General features: G+C 43.1%; 1 protein-coding gene across 2 annotated transcripts; it reads right to left on the reverse strand.

The window, feature by feature from the left end:
• Window positions 1-257: 257 nt before the first annotated feature.
• LOC129859729 (kelch-like ECH-associated protein 1A) lies at window positions 258-20,407 on the reverse strand. 2 transcript variants are annotated; one of them, XM_055929833.1, is made up of 13 exons: window positions 20,102-20,407; window positions 13,239-13,793; window positions 12,739-12,949; window positions 12,314-12,513; window positions 11,940-12,096; window positions 7,091-7,183; window positions 6,807-6,953; window positions 6,614-6,723; window positions 6,337-6,466; window positions 6,032-6,228; window positions 4,968-5,173; window positions 4,659-4,835; window positions 258-4,499 (listed from the first exon to the last, which is right to left on the reverse strand). In XM_055929833.1, exons 2-13 carry the CDS (start codon window positions 13,277-13,279, stop codon window positions 4,324-4,326), a joined length of 1,845 nt encoding a protein of 614 aa, XP_055785808.1. In that variant the 5' UTR covers window positions 13,280-13,793; window positions 20,102-20,407; the 3' UTR covers window positions 258-4,323. The 2 variants fall into 2 exon arrangements, with proteins under 2 accessions (XP_055785808.1, XP_055785807.1); XM_055929832.1 differs by having other exon boundaries at window positions 19,793-20,407.
• Window positions 20,408-21,651: the final 1,244 nt, after the last annotated feature.

The following is a 21,651-nucleotide window of genomic DNA, read 5'->3' on the forward strand; positions in this document are numbered from 1 at the left end:
ACCTCTGGGCCCTGGTCAAAAATATGGCACTATAAATTGAATAGGGTGCCATTTGTAACGCAAACTATGTGAGGTCAGAGAGAGAACTGTCTTCATTTCAGCTTCTCTGGAGATTCCCCCTTAGGATGTTGACAAGACAACAAACAGTGTATGTGAACTACAATAAGGTGTACTTGGATTGTGAAAACACTGCATGTGAAAAACTGCTAGATTTATGGTCAGAGTTGTTGACAGAGAGAGGGGACATGATGGCACAGTCAATTAGAAGAGTCTCTGAGATTTATTTATTTTACCGTTATTTTACCAGGTAAGTTGACTGAGAACACGTTCTCATTTGCAGCAACGACCTGGGGAATAGTTACAGGGGAGAGGAGGGGGATGAATGAGCCAATTGTAAACTGTAAACTGGGGATTATTAGGTGACCATGATGGTTTGAGGGCCAGATTGGGAATTTAGCCAGGACACCGGGGTTAACACCCCTACTCTTACGATAAGTGCCATGGGATCTTTAATGACCTCAGAGAGTCAGGACACCCGTTTAACGTCCCATCCGAAAGACGGCACACTACACAGGGCAGTGTCCCCAATCACTGCCCTAGGGCATTGGGATATTTTTTAGACCAGAGGAAAGAGTGCCTCCTACTGGCCCTCCAACACCACTTCCAGCAGCATCTGGTCTCCCATCCAGGGACTGACCAGGACCAACCCTGCTTAGCTTCAGAAGCAAGCCAGCAGTGGTATGCAGGGTATAAGTTCTGTAGCAAAATAAATTCCATTAAATTACTAGAGGGGCTATGTCATAAACCCTCAAAGTTCCAGAATAGAGTGAAAATGGCAGCCATTGTGGTCAGGGAGAAAACCAAACCAGTATAATTGGAATGAATGGCAGTAAAGGCATAATCCTGGTTTTATGTATGCTGGAAAATTTAAGTAAAGAATGTGATATATTGGAAATTATGTAATACTGTCACCCTAAAATATTGTCATATAATCATAAATACAGTTTATACGGGTTTTATACCATTTGCAGTAAAAAAAAGAAACACTGAAATGTATGTAAACAGACCATCAATGTTTACATTTGTTTTCTTGGACAACAGAGTGATATTATATGATACAATATCAGGACTTGTTGCATTTACAACTTGTCTAGAGCCTATCATCTACTGATTTCACCCGGTATATGGCTGTGGATTGACTGTATTGTTTGAATAGAATGTTGGCATATTGGCAATTAATTTGAAACATTTATAGAATCATTCCTCTAAAATTAGTTGTCAAGCAAACACACATAGAGTGCAGATACATTCTTCAAATTCATTATTTGACACTATCTTATCACAGCACTGGCAAACCATGGTTGACAAACTCCCTGACCAAAATGGCTGACCTTTATCTGTAAGATTTAGACAAGTTGTAAATGCAACAAGTACTGATATAATATCACTCTGTTGTCCAAGAAAACAAATGTAGACATTGATGGTCTGTTTACATACATTTTAGTGTTTGAAATTTTGCAGGACGAAATCTCTCGAGATGCACCATGTCGTTTTCAAGTGTCCAAATAAAAAAAAACGGAACAAACAATACTTAGTAACGAGAATAATATGGCAACTACTGTCTAATAATAACAAAATATATACCAAAAAAACATACATTAATAGCATAATAGGGCTACAAGTAAAACTACTGCTCCAACTACTAATACAACTACTAAAACTACCTATAATATATAAATAAACTCAGCAAAAAAAGAAACGTCCTCTCCCTGTCAACTGCATTTATTTTCAGCAAACTTAACATGTGTAAATATTTATATGAACATAACAAGATTCAACAACTGAGACATAAACTGAACAAGTTCCACAGACATGTGACTAACAGAAATGGAATAATGTGTCCCTGAACAAAGGGGGGGTCAAAATCAAAAGTAACAGTCAGTATCTGGTGTGGTTACCAGCTGCATTAAGTACTGCAGTGCATCTCCTCCTCATAAACTACACCAAATTTGCCAGTTCTTGCTGCGAGATGTTACCCTACTCTTCCACCAAGCCCTCACCTCCGATCCAACAGGTCCCAGACGTGCTCAATGGGATTGAGATCCGGGATCTTCGCTGGCCATGGCAGAACACTGATATTCCTGTCTTGCAGGAAATCACGCACAGAACGAGCAGTATGGCTGGTGGCATTGTCATGCTGGAGGGTCATGTCAGGATGAGCCTGCAGGAAGGGTACCACATGAGGAAGGAGGATGTCTTCCCTGTAACGCATAGCGTTGAGATTGCCTGCAATGACAACAAGCTCAATCCGATGATGCTGTGACACACCGCCCCAGACCATGACAGACCCTCCACCTCCAAATCGATCGCGCTCCAGAATATCAGTGTAAATCTTATTTCTTCGACGATAAATGCAAATCCGACCATCACCCCCGGTGAGACAAAAACACAACTCGTCAGTGAAGAGCACTTTTTGCCAGTCCTGCCTAGTCCAGCGACGGTGGGTTTGTGCCCATAGGCGACGTTGTTGCCGGTGATGTCTGGTGAAGATCTGCCTTACAACAGGCCTACAAGCCCTCAGTCCAGCCATTGCGGACAGTCTGAGCACTGATGGAGGGATTGTGCGTTCCTGGTGTAACACGGGCAGTTGTTGTTGCCACCCTGTACCTGTCCCGCAGGTGTGATGTTCGGATGTACCGATCCTGTGCAGGTCTTGTTACACGTGGTCTGCCAATACGAGGACGATCAGCTGTCCGTTCTGTCTCCCTGTAGCACCGTCTTAGGCGTCTCACAGTACGGACATTGCAATTTATTGCCCTGGCCACATATGCAGTCCTCATTCCTCCTTGCAGCATGCCTAAGGCACGTTCATGCAGATAAGCAGGGACCCTGGGCGTCTGTAACAGTCCTGACCTGTTTTATGTTGTTTTTATGTGTTTATGGTCAGGGCATGTGTTTTGGGTGGGCAGTCTATGTTATCTGTTTCTATGTTGGTTTTGTTTGCCTGGTATGGCTCTTGATTAGAGGCAGGTGGTTTGCGTTTGCCTCTAATTAAGAGTCATATTTAGGTAGGGCATTCTCACTGTTTGTTTGTGGGTGATTGTCTCCTGTGATGTCTTCGTCGTTGTCGATGTATTTTCACAATCGGGACTGTTTGGCTGTTCGTGTGTTTCGATGTAACGTTCCTGTCCGTGAGTTTACGTTTGTGATGTGAGTTTATGTTCAGGTTCCGTTCTACGTCGTTTTGTTATTTTGTAGTTTTGAAAGTGTTTTGTTTTGTTTCGTGGCTGTCAAATATATAATAAAGATGGCATATTTCCCTGAACCCGCATTTTGGTCAGAAGATCCTTCTCTCCTCACCTCATCCGAGGATGAGGAAAGCGAAAGCCGTAACAGCGTCTTTCTTTTGGTGTATTTCAGAGTCAGTAGAAAGGCCTCTTTAGTGTCCTAAGTTTTCATAAATGTGACCTTAATTGCTAACCGTCTATAAGCTGTTAGTGTCTTAACGACCGTTCCACAGGTGCATGTTCATTAATTGTTTATGGTTCATTGAACAAGCATGGGAAACAGTGTTTAAACCCTTTACAATGAAGATCTGTGAAGTTATTTGGATTTTTACGAATTATCTTTGAAAGACAGGGTCCTGAAAAAGGGACGTTTCTTTTTTTGATGAGTTTACATACAAATATCTTCACATGGTGATGTTTCTATAAGCTTGTTAACACAAACTGTTCGTTCTTAACATTTGAAAAATGGCTCTTAAATTCACTGTGATTACAGTCAGTTGGGTCTTTGTAGCTGAAAGATCTTACTCTAACCTCATGTACCCTTGGAATGTGTCATGGCTGCTGTTGTCGAAATAAGTAATGTGAGTCTTATAAAGTTAGGTGTTCCTTAAATTTAAGTTGATACATTTAAAAATAAATTGTTACCAATGCAATTGTCTTCTGTTTGGGAGTGACAGCCCATTTAGTGATTCAGGCAATGTGTCTTATAATGGCATCATACGAAGGTTCATGTCCATTCTAGTATTCTAACTCCTAACTCTATGTCTGTAGCACCCTAATAATGGTGAGGTCACTTTGAAGTCATTGATAGGTCACTTCCTCCCCCTGGTCCACTTCCTACTGACTCCACATAGAATTAGAATGATCAGAACAGACATTCCTGGTTAATGCAAACTTTGTGGCTTTGGATAAAAGTGATCTAAGAGCTTTGTCCTTTCTACTCATTCTATTGCAACAAGTCCTGCTCTGTCGCCATGTTGAGTCAGATATAAAAAGAGTTATGAAGAGTTAAGAGTCATGTCTCCTCGCTCTAACTCTATGTCACTTCTTCTTCTTCTTCCTCCTCGGGCAGGTTGCCGGGGCAGGGCTCCATTGTTACTGCGACGGCCATTCCGCTGCGTCCTAGCAACATGTTGGTGATGGACGTCCACTGGTTGGTGTCAGGGCAGTAACTCTCAACACTAGACAGAAACCCTGTGGCGTTAAAACCACCTGGAGGCAGGAGGCAGGAGGGAGGGGGAGGAAGAGGGATGGAAGGGCAGAGAGAGGGAAACAGGATGGGTGAATCCAAGGCTCAGCAGGAGCAACATGGTATCTGGTTCTAAAGTTGGCCAGACTCTCCAGAGAGATGGCAGGTTTCTCCAGACTCACCCAGTATGAAGATGCGTCCCTGGTAGATGGTGACCCCGTGAGCGCTGCGGCAGTGCTGCATGGAGGCCACTGGCTCCCACACATCTCTGGTTACACTGTACCTCTCCATGGAGCTGAGCTGGGTATGACCGTCATACCCTCCTACTGCATACAGGTACGAGTCCACACACACCACACCTACACACACACACACACACATACACAAACGAGGGAGAAACAGAGAGAGAGAGAGACGTTATCCACACACCGTGACAGGTGTACACACACACACACACACACACACACACACACACACACACACATACACACCCAGTCCACTGCGTACAGTGGTCATGGGGGCCAGTTGGTGCCAGGTGTTGGAATCGGGGTGGAACCTCTCTGCTGTGTTCCAGCGGTTCTGGCCGTCGAACCCACCGACCACGTACAGAGATCCCCCGCAACCTGCTACCCCTGCCCCCAGACGGGCTACTGACATGGGGCTCACGAACACCCAGCGGTTCGCCTCTGGGTCATACCTGGCAGAGAGCGAGAGAGAGAGAGAGAGAGTTAAAGAACGTCTAAGAAGCAGTAGATCTGTTCTATGTGCGTTATTTCTATGCTTCCCATTCTTAAGTTTTGCTTTTGAATCTTTTATTTTCGGTTTCGTACACCAGCGTCAAACAGCTGAAAATACAATCTTTTTGGTTATGGAAAAGATATTTCACAGCGGTTAAGATGGTACAAAGATTCTCTACAGTATACTTGCTTGTTTTGTCACATAAATTGAAATTAGGCAAACTATTACAATTTTTGCGATTTCTGCATAGTGCAATGCTCATTATCATTGTTATCATCATAACCTGAGCGCATGGGACTGTAGGAGCTATCAGAGTGTGAGTTAGATAGTATAACTAACTCATTGTATAGGAGCCAGGTAACTTACAGTGGATGAACTAAAGCTATGTACTTTGTGAGGTGTCTAGTAACAAGTTTTGTGGGAGGATAGGAGAGCAGCTGAGAGGAGAGGCAAGGAGGGAAGGAAGATAGAAAAAAAAGGCAGGAAGGACACATCTCTGAGGTATTCTACCAGAGCCACAGATCCTGTAATGACATTCCAGTGAAGATGAGTTCCTACCTTTTAGCCGCTCAACAGCGAGTTGTGAAGCATTCCCAACCGGATTGACATTCCTTGGAAGCAGGTACCAACACAGCCAGACCAAAGGCTGCCACACTAATTAGTCCCCCACCTTGGGCTCAGGAATTTCTACATTATCTTGGGGAATTTACACTACATCTCACTCTCTTTCTGCTCTCTCTCCTCTTTCTGTCTTCTCTCCTCTACACCCCCCTTCTCCTCACTATTTCTCTCTCCTCCCCCTCTCCCCCCTCCTCACCTCTCCACAGTGTTATGATGTGTGGACCCCTGGGACCCCCCCACGGCGTAAATGCTCCCGTCCACCACGGCCACCCCCACTCTGTTCCTGGGGGTGTTGAGGGAGGCGTGCTGGCTCCACTGATTGGTCATGGGGTTGTAGCAGCACAGGGAGCTGGACTCAGTGTTGTTCTGTAGGGACAGGTTCCTGCCTCCCACCTGAGGATGAGGGAAAGAGGGAGGGAGAGAGGGATGGATGGAGAGGGGGAGGGGTTAGATAGACAGACAAGGCCGTAAAAAGCAAGGTGTGTGCGTGCGTTCGTGTACCGTGTAGAGCAGGCCAAACAGCACACAGGAGCCCAGGCCACTGCAGGGAGAGCCCATGTCAGCTAGCTTCAGCCAGACGTTCCTACCAGGGTCATAGGCCTCCATAGAAGACAGAGAGTGCTGCCGATACCTGGGATGGAACACAGGAGGATCAGACAGTACATAACCATAGGATTATATCATCATATCATATCATCCAATTATCTCATTGTATTGTATCGTGTCCTACGCTCTACTATCCTACTACACCCCATCCCATCATATGTTTGTAGACTACCCTCCGGCTACGTAGATAAGCTGTGTTCCACGGTGAGGCGCAGGGGGGAGGGGCTTCCTCAACGCCATTTCCTGGAATATCTTAGACAGGAAGTCTCTACAGGAGTTGGCCTGGAATGAAGGAACATATCAATCAATCCCAGCCGCTGATCATAGATGAATAGACGACATAGGTTTCATAGATAGAGACTTGCCTTGCTGAGGATGGGGCAGGACTGGAGCTGTATCTTGATGAACTTGGGAGGCAGAGCGTAGACGTGGAGAGCATTGAGGAGAGCGTGGAGATACGGAGCTCTGCTCTCCACGTCCCATCGCACCCAGTCTGTACAAGCCTTGTACACCTGACACCAAGGAGCTCATGGTCAAACTTTGGCAGGCGGTTATCTTGATTTTCACATAGAAATATGCATATAAGTGAAGTATATAAATATACACCTCAGGATAAACAATGTATATAGAATAGAAATCAAATCCATACCTCTGACTCACAGAGCACCTTGAGGCTGTCTTGGCTGATGAGCTCCAACAGCTGACAGTGAGACAGACTGAAGAACTCCTCCTCTTTGGTTACCTGGGGTAGGGACAAGTAGACACACAGTCAACACGCGTCACATGCTCACACACACAAACACAGTCCGTCAATAAGGCATTTCTATGTCCGACTAAGCGCACTGTTTTTGTCTATAGGGAACAGGTGATGTCAGGGGACCCTTCACCAAACAACAGTTGCAGACTTCTCATGGTCTTATACAACATTGTCAAGACTTATCAAACTTGACTTTTTCATGACGTGTCTCTTGTACACGTACTGCTTAACTGAGCTGTGTGTATATAAGGAGGGGGTCTGAGCCTCATAAAGTGCATCATATCTGAAGAGGTATCGTTTCAGAATGAGGGGTGCTGTAGCTCTGCTTGTGTTGCCGTTCTGTCTGTCTGGGGCATGGACTCAGGAGGAGAGTGGAGGGTGTTCTGTCTGTCTGGGGCATGGACTCAGGAGGAGAGTGGAGGGTGTTCTGTCTGTCTGGGGTATGGACTCAGGAGGAGAGTGGAGGCTGTTCTGTCTGTCTGGGGCATGGACTCAGGAGGAGAGTGGAGGCTGTTCTGTCTGTCTGGGGTATGGACTCAGGAGGAGAGTGGAGGCTGTTCTGTCTGTCTGGGGCATGGACTCAGGAGGAGAGTGGAGGCTGTTCTGTCTGTCTGGGGCATGGACTCAGGAGGAGAGTGGAGGCCGTTCTGTCTGTCTGGGGCATGGACTCAGGAGGAGAGTGGAGGGTGTTCTGTCTGTCTGGGGCATGGACTCAGGAGGAGAGTGGAGGCTGTTCTGTCTGTCTGGGGCATGGACTCAGGAGGAGAGTAGAGGGTGTTCTGTCTGTCTGGGGTATGGACTCAGGAGGAGAGTGGAGGGGTCAGAGAGAGTGACATCACTCAACAGGGACACAGTGCAGGGAGAGAGAGCAGGGTGAGTGAGGTTCAGATGGAGAGACGACCAACGAACAGACCACCACCACCCCTGACGTCTGGACTGAGATGAAGGAGCTGAGAGACATGGTGCACAACATGGGAACCATCGTAGTGGAGCAGAGTGAGAAGCTGAGGAACATGGAGGTCAGAGTGACAGCCAGTGAGGCTGAGGTATAGAAACACAGTGGTGGACCTTAGAAGCCACCACGGGGAAGATGAAGATAAAAGGACAGTTGATTTAACAGGTATGTTTGTAAAGGTGTAAATTGAAGGAACCAAGTCAGTCACAGCATCCCACTGTTTATAATGACTTGAAGAAGGGTTAACATTGTTTCATGTTGGATGTAAAGTTACTGGTGACTCTTAGTGTGAATATGTCTGTTGTTTTCAGGCCTGGAGGCCAGACTGAGTGCCAGTGAGAGCCAGGTGAGGGAGCTGACGAGAGCAGCTGCAGTTATAGTAAAACGGATGTAAACAACAATGATTTTGAGTTGGGGATCAGTTAATTTCACTAAATCTACATTGCTGCAGAATTCACTGTTGCACAAGTATAATGTATTAAATACCATTGAGAACCTGTGAACCATAAAATACACTGTCATTTGCACTCTGTGATTGAGAATAGAAGAATGATGTCATTGTATCAGTACCCTCAAGTAATTCTACCGTTTTCTCTCATGTGTTCATGGGCAAACAAAAAGTGGCCTTCTCTGCTGGTTTGAGCCACAATGGACCTGTAGGCCCCTTCAATAATGTCACCACCCCGGTCTACACCAGAGTCGTCACCAACATCGGCAGGGCCTACGACCCGACAACAGGTAGTCACTTTACGGCCCAACCATATAGACTATTTTTGACTGACTTTAGTCTAGGAGTTCAAGCTATATTAAAGCATGTATGCAAAATGTTCTTGTCCTCTGCTCCAGGTATCTCCACACCACCAGTAAGAGGAGTCTACTACTTGAGATTCAATGCCATGAACAACATTTCCAATGCCTTCAGAAAGTATTCACACCCCTATACTTTTTCCACATTTTGTTGTGTTACGGCCTGAATAAAAATGCAATTTTGTTTGTAGAACATTGAAAATCTGAAATGTCTTGAGTCAATAAGTAATCAACCCCTTCTTTATGGCAAGCCTAAATAAGTCCAGGAGTAAAACTGTGCTTAACAAGTCACATAATCATTTCAATGGACTCCCTCTGTGACCACTAACATTGAGTGGCTGCTGCCAACATACTGACTCAAACCTCTAGCCGCTTTAATAATTAAAAATTGGATGTAATAAATGTATCACTAGTCACTTTAAACAATGAAACTTTATATAATATTTACATACCCTACAATACTCATCTCATATGTATATACTGTACTCTATACCATCTACTGCATCTTGCCTATGCTGTTCGGCCATCGCTCATCCATATATTTGTCACGTTCCTGACCTGTTTTCTGTTGTTTGGTATGTGTTTTATTGGTCAGGGCGTGAGTTGGGGTGGGTAGTCTATGTTATGTGTTTTCTATGTTGGGTTAATGGGTTGCCTGGTATGGCTCTCAATTAGAGGCAGGTGTTAGACGTTTCCTCTGATTGAGAGCCATATTAAGGTAGGTTGTTCTCACTGTTTGTTTGTGGGTGATTGTTCCTGTGTCTGTGTATTCCACATGGGACTGTTTCGTTTGTTCGTTCGTTTTAGGTAGTCTGTTCCTGTTCGTGCGTTCTTCGTCTATATGTAAGTTCGTTTGTTTCAGGTATGTTGCCTTCGTTTATTGTTTTGTAGTTTGTTCTAGTGTTTTGTCAGTGTTTCGTCTGTTAAATAAATTTCAGTATGTATTCATCACCCGCTGCGCCTTGGTCCGTTCATGCACCCCAAGACGAACGTTACAATATTTATATGTACATATTCTTATTCATTCATTTACACTTGTGTGTATAAGGTAGTTGTTGTGAAATTGTTAGATTACTTGTTAGATATTACTGCATGGTCGGAACTAGAAGCACAAGCATTTCGCTACACTCGCATTAACATCTGCTAACCATGTGTATGTGACCAATAAAATGTGATTTGATTTGATCAATATTAGTGTTTAACATGATTTTTGAATGACTACCTCATCTCTGTACCGCACACATACAATTATCTGTAAGGTCCCTCAATCGAAAAAAGTGAACTTCAAGCACAGATTCAACCATAAAGACTAGGGAGGTTTATAATGCTCCTAAAGAAGGGCACCAATTGGTAGATGTGTAAAAATAAAAAGCAGATGCTGAATATCACTTTGAGCATGGTGAAGTAATTAATTAGGCTTTGGATGGTGTATCAATACACCCAGTCACTACAAAGATACACGTGTCCTTCCTAACTCAGTTGTCAGAGAGGAAGGAAATTGCTCAGGGGTTTCACCATGAAACCAATGGTGATTTTTAACAGTTACAGAGTTTAATGGATGTGATATGAGAACTGAGGATGGATCAACAGCATTGTAGTTACTCCACAATATTAACCTAAATGACAGAGTGAAAAAATGAAGCCTGTACAGAATAAAAAATATTCCAAAACATGCATCCCTTTTGCAATAAGGCACTTAAGGAATACTGTAAAAAATGTGGCAAAGAAATTTACTTTTTATCCTGAATACAAAGCGTTGTGTTTGTGGGAAATCCATCACTGAGTACCACTCTTCATATTTTCATGCATGGTGGTGGCATCATCGTGTTATGGGTATGCTTGGCATCGGCAAGGACTAGGTTGTTTTAGGATAAAAAGAAATGGAATAGAGCTAAGCACAGGCAAAATCCTAGAGGAAAATCTGGTTCAGTCTTCTTTCCAACAGACACTGGGAGACAAATTCCCCTTTCAGCAGGACAATGAACTAAACCACAAGGCCAAATATACACTGGAGTTGTTTACCAAGATGACATTGAATGTTCCTGAGTGGCCTAGTTACAGTTTTGACTTAAATCGGCTTGAAAATCTATGGCAAGATTTGAAATTGGCTTTCTAGCAATGATCAACAACCAACTTGACAGTGCTTGAAGAACCTTTTCAAAAGAACAAAATGGGCAAATATTGTACAATCCAGGTGTGCAAAGCTCTTAGAGACTTACCCCAAAAGACTTATAGCTGTAATCACTGCCAAAGGTGTTTCTAACAGATATTCTCTCAGGGGGGTGAATACTTATCTAATCAAGATATAATAGTGTTTAATTTTTAATATATATATTTTTTGAAATGTTGGAATTATTCTTCCACTTTGACAGAGTATTTTGTGTAGATCGTTTACCAAAAATGACAATTAAATCAAATTTAAACACACTTTAACAACAAAATGTGGAAAAAGTCAAGGGTTGTGAATATTTTCTGAAGGCACTGTACATGTACAAGAGAGAATCCTGTATAATTACGACTTCAAGCCTGACGATAAGCATAAGCACATTTCTAATGCTTTCACTCTAGAACTGATGATGGGTGTATATACTGTGTACATGCGCAACCCTACATTGTGGAAGCTCTGGGATTCCTACCAAAACCATAACCTCTTCAGTGGCTTCCTGCTCTTCACAGTGTGAAAACATCATGGATGCTGTAATGGTCCCTAAAAGTCTGTATGTCAGGGCACCTTGGTTCTTCTAACGTCTATCAACAAAAGGCAAAATTGTCTTTGCCTCGTTGATGTTTTATAGTCTTTATGACATCGTGCTAAAATAGCTCATTTGTACAACAATATGACAGCTGCTTGACAGACAGCAACATTATTTTGGCCCAAATCCAACCCACATCTGAAAGGTTACTTCAGACACATAGCCAGCCATATTGGCTACATTATGTGAGTGAGAAACAAAGTGTGTGTGTGTGTGTGGTTCCTACCTCGTTGAAGTGTGTGTTGATGTACTCGCGGCTCCTCAGATGCAGCTCGGTGCAGCCAATCTCCTCAGCGAAGCGAGCGATGCCGATCACGTTGGCAGGCTCCAAGTTTTTAGTGAGGTAGTCACAGCAAGCCTTAGCCACGTCTTCTATCTGGTACCTGACACACACACACACACACACACACACACACACACACACACACACACACACACACACACACACACACACACACACACACACACACACACGTTCAATGAGGTAGTCACAACACGCCTAAAAGGTACAGAAGGATTTATCATATAAGGCACCAGGAAGAACTTTATATGTAAACCATCTTCCAGTCAATTTATTTATGTCACCACATAGACTCTTACCTCATGGCGGCCAGTAGGAGGTGCAGTACACACTTCTCCCCCACGGTGATGCGTGAGGTGTAGGCAAAGTCAATGAGCCTCCCTACCATCAGGGGGCAGACATCACGTAGAGTCACCTCAGAGGCGTGGCACTCCTTAAAGCTGCTGGTGAACATGGCTTTGAAGTATGGGCTGCAGGATGCCAGCACCACTTTATGCACCTGAGGTTGGGAGGGGAGGTGTGGCCAATCTTATACATGTGGGTGGGGTGCAGGCTTTTACTCCAACCAAGCAGTAAAACACATGATTCAACTAAGAAAGTATTTTACAGCCTTTTGCTTTGATAATCAAACCCCTGGGGTAATGCACAAGGATAACGCTGCATTTTACAGTCAAGTATCACCTTATACAGCTTTATAAGTAGGAACAAAGAGCAGCCCTCTCACCTTGAAGTCAACGGTCGTGTCCTTATAGGTGACGTGTAGGGTGATGTCACACAGCATCTCGTGCCTTCTGAAGTCCTCCATGGCCTGCAGGGCTCTGGAGGGGTGGGTCTCTATGGTGTAGTCCAGGTACCCAGACCCCCGCATCGAAGGCACCGCGATGGCAGAGAAATCTGCATCCCTGTTGAGGCGCTTCTTCCTGGGGCACAGCATCCTGACCGATGGGGGGTGGGTGGGGGGGGGGGGGGGGGGGGGGGGGGTGGTAGTTTGTCTGTTTTAGGGACTGATTAATCAATCAATGGACTAAGTATAGATTTTCCCTGAATCCCCCAAGTCGAATTTTGCACCCGATTAATCATTTTTGAATGATTGTAACACAGTTTATAGTGCATAGTCACTCAACGCGTGATACTTATCAATACTACTAAACGTTCACGAGTGGGGTTTTCCACGCAGTATCTGTTATTACAAATCAAAGTCCTACACAAGTAACAGCCACGTACCCCTCCATTTGTCCGATTTGATGATTATAACTTCCATCCATCACTGGTGGCAGTACTTCCTCCTGAGTCAATGTGTTGATAATATTGTCACCTCTCTAGCATAGCCATCTAGTGACTAGCCTGTTACAACACACACATAATCTACGCTAGTCAGTCAGATATCACAGAAAAAAACTGTCATGGTGCTAAGAATACTGATATCACACAAAGACTTCTAGTTCAGCCCAGCAATTCCAAATGCAGTCCAGAGATTCCAATTTCAGTCCAGAAATCCCTAAATTAGTCCGTGATATTTCAGCTTTTGGTCCTGATATTCCTGGTTTAAGAACTATTCCTATTTAGTCCATGGAGTTCTAGTTTAATCCAGAGATTCCATCTTTAGAGCAGATATTCCTGATTTAGTCCATGCGATTCCAGCTTGGTCCTTTGGTGTTGGGCCTCCAGTTCTGGGGTTCAGGAATGAATCATTGGTTGGTCATTCTTCACTTGTTGTCCTCTAAATCCATTATGTCCAAGATAGATGACATCAGGGATGATCTGGTGGCTTCTGTTTGTCTGGGAACAAATTAAGACAATATAGTCATTAGGAAAGGCAACATGTGTGTATCTAATGGAGTGTGTATATCAAATGTTTTAACCCCACCCCAATCACACACACACAACACACACCACTGTCAACAGACCTAGGGCTGTGATGATTATGGAATTTTGTGTAAAGATGAATTGTCATGCAAATGACCACGGTTATTGTCATAATTGTAATTTTGGTAAAAATGTTTTGAGCTTGTAACATATCCTTTAAAATTAGCTTTGGCATACCTAATGAATAGAACACAGCATTTGTGACACCCCTGTCTCTAAAACAAATGGTTTTCACCTCTTCAAATTTTGGAAATTAAGCTGTTCTGCTCGTAAAATAATGACCAACTTTACCCTCTTCATGTACACTGAACAAAAATATAAAACGCAGCATGCAACAATTTCAAAGATTTTACTGAATTACAGTTCATAAAAGGAAATCAGCCAATTGAAATAAATGTATCAGGCCCTATCTATGGATTTCACATGACTGGGTATACAGATATGCATCTGTTGGTCACAGATACAGTTGAAGTAGGAAGTTTACATACACTTGGGTTATTAAAACTCGTTTTTCAACCACTCGACAAATTTCTTCTTAACAAACTATAGTTTTGGCAAGTTGGTTAGGACATCTACTTTGTGCATGTGATTTTTCCAACAATTATTTACAGACAGATTATTGCACTTATAATTCACTGTATCACAATTCCAGTGGGTCAGAAGTTTACATAAACTAAGTTGACTGTGCCTTTAAACAGCTTGGAAAATTCCAGAAAATAATGTCATGGCTTTAGAAGCTTCTGATAGGCTAATTGATATCATTTTAGTCAATTGGAGGTGTACCTGTGGATGTATTTCAAGGCCTACCTTCAAACTCAGTGCCTCTTTGCTTGACATCATGGGAAAATCAAAAGAAATCAGCCAAGACCTCAGAAAAAAAATTGTAGACCTCCACAAGTCTGGTTCTTCCTTGGGAGCAATTACCAAACACATGAAAGTACCACGTTCATCTGTACAAACAATAGTACGCAAGTATAAACACCATGGGACCCCGCAGTCATCATACTGCTCAGGAAGGAGACACGTTCTGTCTCCTAGAGATGAATGTACTTTGGTGCGAATAGTGCAAATCAATCCCAGAACAACAGCAAAGGACCTTGTGAAGATGCTGGAGGAAACAGGTACAAAAGTATCTATACCACAGTAAAACGAGTCCTATATCGACATAACCTGAAAGGTTGCTCATCAAGGAAGAAGCCACTGCTCCATAACCGCCATAAAAAAAACAAGACTACGGTTTGCAACTACACATGGGGACAAAGATCGTACTTTTTGGAGAAATGTTCTCTGGTCTGATGAAACATAAATAGAACTGTTTGGCCATAATGACCATCCATATGTTTGGAGGAACAAGAGGGAGGCTTGCAAGCCGAAGAACACCATCCCAACCATGAAGCACGGGGGTGGCAGCATCATGTTGTGGGGGTGCTTTGCTGCAGGAGGGACTGGTGGACTTCACAAAATAGATGGCGTCATGAGGAAGGGAAATTATGTGGATATATTGAAGCACCATCTCAAGACATCAGTCAGGAAGTTAAAGCTTGGTCGCAAATGGGTCTTTCAAATGGACAATGACCCCAAGCATACTTCCAAAGTTGTGGCAAAATGGCTTAAGAACAACAAAGTCAAGGTATTGGAGTGGCCCTCACAAAGCCCTGACTTCAATCCCATAGAGAATTTGTGGGCAGAACTGAAAAAGCGTGTGCGAGCAAGGAGGCCTACAAACCTGACTCAGTTACACCAGCTCTGTCAGGAGGAATGGGCCAAAATTCACCCAATTTATTGTGGGAAGCTTGTGGAAGTCTACCTGACATGTTTGACCCAAGTTAAGCAATTTAAAGGCAATGCTACCAAATACTAATTGAGTGTATGTAAACTTCTGACCCACTGGGAATGTGATGAAAGAATTAAAAGCTGAAATAAATAATTCTCTCTATTTTTATTCTGACATTTCAGTCTTAAAATAAAGTGGTGATCCTTACTGACCTAAGACAGGGAATTTTTACTAGGATTAAATGTCAGGAATTGTGAAAAACTGAGTTTAAATGTATTTGGCTAAGGTGTGCGTAAACCGCTGACTTCAATTGTACCTTAACAAAAAGGAGGAAGGGGTCGTGGATCAGAAAACCAGTCAGTATCTGGTGTAAACTCCATTTGCCTCATGCAGCGCGACACATCTCCTTCGCATAAAGTTGATCGGGCTGTTGATTTTGGCCTGTGGAATGTAGTCCCACTCCTCTTCAATGGCTGTACGAAGTTGCTGGATATTGGCGGGAACTGGAATACGCTGTCGTACACGTCAATCCAGAGGATCCCAATCATCCTCAATGGGTGACATGTTTCGTGAGTATGCAGGCTATGGAAGAACTGGAACATTTTCAGCTTCCAGGAATTGTGTACAGATCCTTGCGAAATGGGGCAATGAATGGAGAAATTATCATGCTGAAACATGAGGTGATGGTGGCAGATGAATGGCACGACAATGGGCCTCTCTTCACACTGTTGACATCAGAAAAACGCTCGCCCACACGATGCCATCTGCCCGGTACAATTGAAACCAGGATTCATCCGTGAAGAGCACACTTCTCCAGCATGCCAGTGGCCATCGAAGGTGAGCATTTTCCCACTGAAGTCGGTTTCGACACCAAACTGCAGTCAGGTCAAGACCCTTGTGAGGAAGACGAGCACACAGTTGAGCTTCACCGAGACGGTTTCTGACAGTTTGTGCAGAAGTCCTTTGGTTGCGCAAGCCCACAGTTTCATCAGTTGTCCGGGTGGCTGGTCTCAGACGATCCCGCAGGTGAAGAAGCCAGATGTGGAGGTCCTGGGTTGGCGTGGTTACACCTGGTCTGAGGTTGTGAGGCTGGTTGAACATACTGACAAATTGTCTGAAACAACAGCTCTGGTGGACATTCCTGCAGTCAGCATGCCAATTGAATGCTCCCTCAAAACATGAGACATCTGTGTCATTGTGTTGTGTGACAAAACTGCACATTTTAGAGGGGCCTTTTATTGTCCCCGGCACAAGGTGCACCTGTGTAATGACTATGCAGTTTAATCAGCTTCTTGATATGCCACACCTGTCAGGTGGATGGATTATCTTGGCAAAGGAGAAATGCTCACTAACAGGGATGTAAACAAATTTGTGCATAACATTTGAATAAGCTTTTTGTGCGCATGGAAATTTTTGGGAATCTTCTATTTCAAGCTCATGAAAGATGAAACCAACACTTTACATGTTGCGATTATATTTATGTTCAGTATGAATATGAAAAATTGCTATTGGGTAAACTATATGAGAACCTAGAGCATAGTTTCACTTCCTTATGGCTTATAAATAGACGAGAGGACAAACAATCATACCAGAAATTGCATAGGCCTAGTGTGGTGTGTGTCACCCTAAAGCTAGCCTGGTCACAAGTCACAAGACCTAAACGCACCCGCCAGGAGAGAGGGGGGGAGAGAGCGAAAGGGGGGAAGGAAAGAGAGGGGATGGAAAGAGAGTGGTGAATGGCAAAAAGAGAGAGGGGATAGAAAAAGAGGGGGAGTGAGGAGGAGAAAGAGAGAGAGAGTCTTTCATATTCAACCCCCCCCCCCACCTCCTATAAAGGTCCATTGTCCTGAGCTGTGTCCCCTGGTACTGAACTCCTGATCTGGCTTAAGGGGTTTTAACACACCAAAACTAACCCTGTCGACACAGCAAATAGGCGTACAGTCCACAGCACACAGAGTGAAAAATCTGCAGAGCTTCAACTACTGAAACTAAATTACACCGCTAACATACCGTACCAGTCAAAAGTTTGGACACACTTACTCATTCAAAGGTTTTTCTTTATTTTTACTATTTTCTATATTGTAGAATAATAGTGAAGATGTCAAAACTATGAAATAGCACATATGGAATCATGTAGGAACCAAAAAAGTGTTAAACAACTCAAAATATATATATTTTATATTTGAGATTCTTCAAAGTAGTCACCCTTTGCCTTGATGACAGCTTTGCACACTCTTGGCATTCTCTCAACCAGCTTCATGTGGAATGCTTTTCCAACAGTCTTGAAGGAGTTCCCACATATGCTGAGCGAATGCCAAGAGTGTGCAAAGCTGTCATCAAGACAAAGGGTTGCTACTTTGAAGAATCTCAAATATAAAATATACTTTGATTTGTTTAACACTTTTTTGGTTACTACATCATTCCATATGTGTTATTTCATAGTGATGATGTCTTCATTATTATTTTACAATGTAGAAAATAGTAAAAAAATAAGGGAGAAACCTGGAATGAGTAGGTGTGTCCAAACTTTTGACTGGTACTGTATATGCTATACAATGTAACAAATACTAGTTGAAACTAAGACGCCGTTTTACAGCACACACTGTTCAAACACTGTGACAGTAGCCAGAAGTTAACCATTAACAGAATCAACAGTGGGTGTGTCCACATGTAAGAGAACCAACGAGAACACACAGTGCTGTTCTATCACTGAGGGTTGCATCTCAATACTTGAAGTGGCTTCCTCTCCTCAGCTCCTCCCCTTCATCATTTAACAACCTGACTAGAGGCATTTACAACATGGTATTTGCTATGTCATAGCCTGACACTACAGTATTCACTCAATGCTGCTTGACACTGTTATCCATGTCAATAAAATCATTTCAGGCTAGAGGTTATATGCTGAGCAACCAAACATAGTCAGCAAATTCAAAATTAACTGCCAATAAATAAGTTCTCAATTGTTTAACTTCAGTTCAACTGGATGAGGATAATGTTTTATTATTTCATAACAGGATGTGCGCATATGCAGTACACACACACACACACACACACACACACACACACACACACACACAACAGAGCAGAGCAGAGGCAGAGGCATGTTTCAACATTATGACTAATGAAAAGGTGGTTCTGACAGACAGGTGACTCACTACAACACTTATAGAATAGGATTGTTTGTGTGTGTGTGTGTGTGTGTGTGTGTGTGTGTGTGTGTGTGTGTGTGTGTGTGTGTGTGTGTGTGTGTGTGTGTGTGTGTGTGTGTGTGTGTGTGTGTGTGTCACTATTTTACACTGTCATAAGGTATCTGGCACAGACATATTTGACTACAAATATTTTTTTCTTTCTTCCAAGAACATGAAAGTCAACATACAAGTCAAACAATGATTAGACAATATATCAAACCATAGGCCCTAAAGCTGAACAAGGTTACTGAACCCAGTTGTTACATAATAACTTCCTATGCAGGGGAAGGGTTAAACTCCGTTCACTGGAACAACTGATAAGGTGATAAGGTGCACATAATCTGAAACCACTCAAGAGTGTTTTAATAATGCTGATGACAACATGCATGACAACATGCAAAATCAATACCTTTATCTTGCTTATGTTCATTCATAATCATGACTCACTCCATAAATCAGCTATATTCTTGTTATAGATACACGTATTCCCTTGAAATTGTCCTTATACTTATCAGAATGTTTATATAGACTCTCAAACGCATAACTTTCTCTCAATTTTTCTCTGCTTCAAGGGCCCTCTACAGGCTTGAGCACAGGGGCTTCAGACCCTGTAAGCATCTGCATTAGTCAGCCCCTGAATACGCATTATGCAGCTGTTGCAAGAGCTAATTTTCACTGGTAGCAAAAACAACGACTGATAGGCAGCTTAAACTTCTTCAATTCAACCATTATTGCAATGCAATTCAACGTCAGGTTTCCAGGCAAATTTAGATTGAGATATATGAGCGGGAGTTTGTCATGTGTGGCGCTCATCTGCTTCTTAAATCAGTTTTCACTTCCTTTTAGACTGCAGTGCATTCAACAACAATAGGACATGTCAAAAGTCAAATATTACACACATCAGACACTGATGTAGCCTAGCCAATATGCTCAAATCAGTAGATACTCACCTCCCCTGCTATATTATATTTTAGGCTACAGGGATTTATTCCAAAATAGTAGTTTCCATCTAATGTTCTTTTCGCGGTTAGGGACACAGAAAACAATGTGGCTACGACACATTCGGCTCACTGACTGTCAGTATGGAAATCAGGTTGTCAAACTGCGAACGCAGTTGTCCTTTGATGACGCAACCGCGTAGACCTTATGTCGGCACAAAAATAAAACTTGCCACTTCACTTTTATATTACATCGCACCTATTCAATAAAACGAGTGACTTTTTTCGGATACATTTTAGACACATTCAGATGCACAATACCTCGTTTGAAGCTGGCTCCTGTGCTGTGTGCGCCTGAACGCCGCGCGTTTCGCAATGACGAGGGCATTCACATCACAGTAGATGCATTATATGCGCGCTGCGCGATTTCTACATCACCATGACTTAGCAACTTCAACTTCATAGCAGCATAGCCCAGCAGCACAACTTCATTACTGACGCCCGGCAAGTCGGAAAGTACGCACAACACAACAATAACAACATTCCAAGAAATTAACCCGATTACCCGACGATTATTACGCAAGATACGCCAACCCAGCGCAGTCCAGCGTGGCTGGTAGACTATCTATGACATCAGACATTTATACGCTAAAACCAAATAAACGCCCACATACTAAGGTCCTAAACAGTTTCTTTGACTCATAAATATAGTGCTCCAGGCCTATTCAATTAAACAGGCAGTACCTCATATTGAAAGTCAAAAAGATCACGAAGGGTATGTGTGTGCAAGGTCAGCAGTTTATGAACAAAGAAACTCTTCACATTGCTATGTGGATATTGGGATGCGTAGTTTGATGGAACAGTATCATCAGAAAGCTCTGGGTGGTGTCACATTCTGATGTGGAGGCATCTGACGGAACGGTTTAATGGAACACCATGATGTTTGCTGGCATGCATTTCCCCTAAGAATTACAGCAACATTCTCGACCTAGTGGTTGTGGATCCGTAAACGGTTCGTTCAATCAATGATTTCTCAATATGCATGATAGGATCACTAATAAACGTAGCGTGTGTGATTATTTATATTTATATAAACCCCTATCTGTATCTGTAATTATAACGTCATTACAGAACATAGTGAAATGATTGTGAGCAGGTGACCTGTGGGCAGGCGTGTGTGCGTTTTTTTTTATTGACAGTGCTGATAGGAGAAAGTAAAGTGAAACTACCATGGCACAGTGACACAGCGGTATGGCTGCATCTCAATCTATCTGAAGAGGATTCCTTTCTTTGTCTTCCTCTCCTCGTTTCGTTTTCTTCATCTGCACTTATGTGAAATGACTGGACAGTTGAAAGCAAATTCCTACTTTATTTATAATATCCCTCCCCATTTCTAACCTTGATGTAGGTGTTTATTATTCATTATGTATTATAAGCTGAAAAACAATGAAAACTGTTTATCCCACATTGGTTCAACCAGTGTGTGCCCAGTGGGATGTATGACAATTTCCTCTGAGAGCCACATACACTGAGTGTACAAAACATTAGGAACACCGTCCTAATATTGAGTTGCACCCCCTTTTGCCCTCAGAACAACCTCAATTCATTGGGGCATGGACAAAACAAGGTGTCCAAAGCGTTCCACAGGGATGATGGCCCATGTTGACTTCAATGCTTCCCACAGTTGTGTCAAGTTGGCTGGATGTCCTTTGAGTGGTGGACCATTCTTGATACACACAGGAAACTGTTGCGTGTGAAAAACCCAGCAGTGTTGCAGTTCTTGGCACACTCAAACCCAGTGGTGTAAAGTACTTAAGTAAAACATACTTGAAAGTACTACTTGAATAGTTTTGGGGGGTATCTGTACTTTA

Source organism: Salvelinus fontinalis, chromosome 7, assembly GCF_029448725.1.
Source record: "Salvelinus fontinalis isolate EN_2023a chromosome 7, ASM2944872v1, whole genome shotgun sequence".
NCBI lineage: Eukaryota > Metazoa > Chordata > Actinopteri > Salmoniformes > Salmonidae > Salvelinus > Salvelinus fontinalis.

Excerpts from the sequence above, each read along its gene's own strand:
- LOC129859729 (XM_055929833.1), bottom strand. The coding sequence starts at position 13,279 with ATGGATGGAAGTTATAATCATCAAATCGGACAAATGGAGGG. Across the intron at positions 12,097-12,313 it reads CTCCTACTGGCCGCCATGAG|GTACCAGATAGAAGACGTGG; the intron begins GTAAGAGTCTAT and ends TGTGTGTGTCAG. Across the intron at positions 6,954-7,090 it reads AGGTGCTCTGTGAGTCAGAG|GTGTACAAGGCTTGTACAGA; the intron begins GTATGGATTTGA and ends CCTTGGTGTCAG.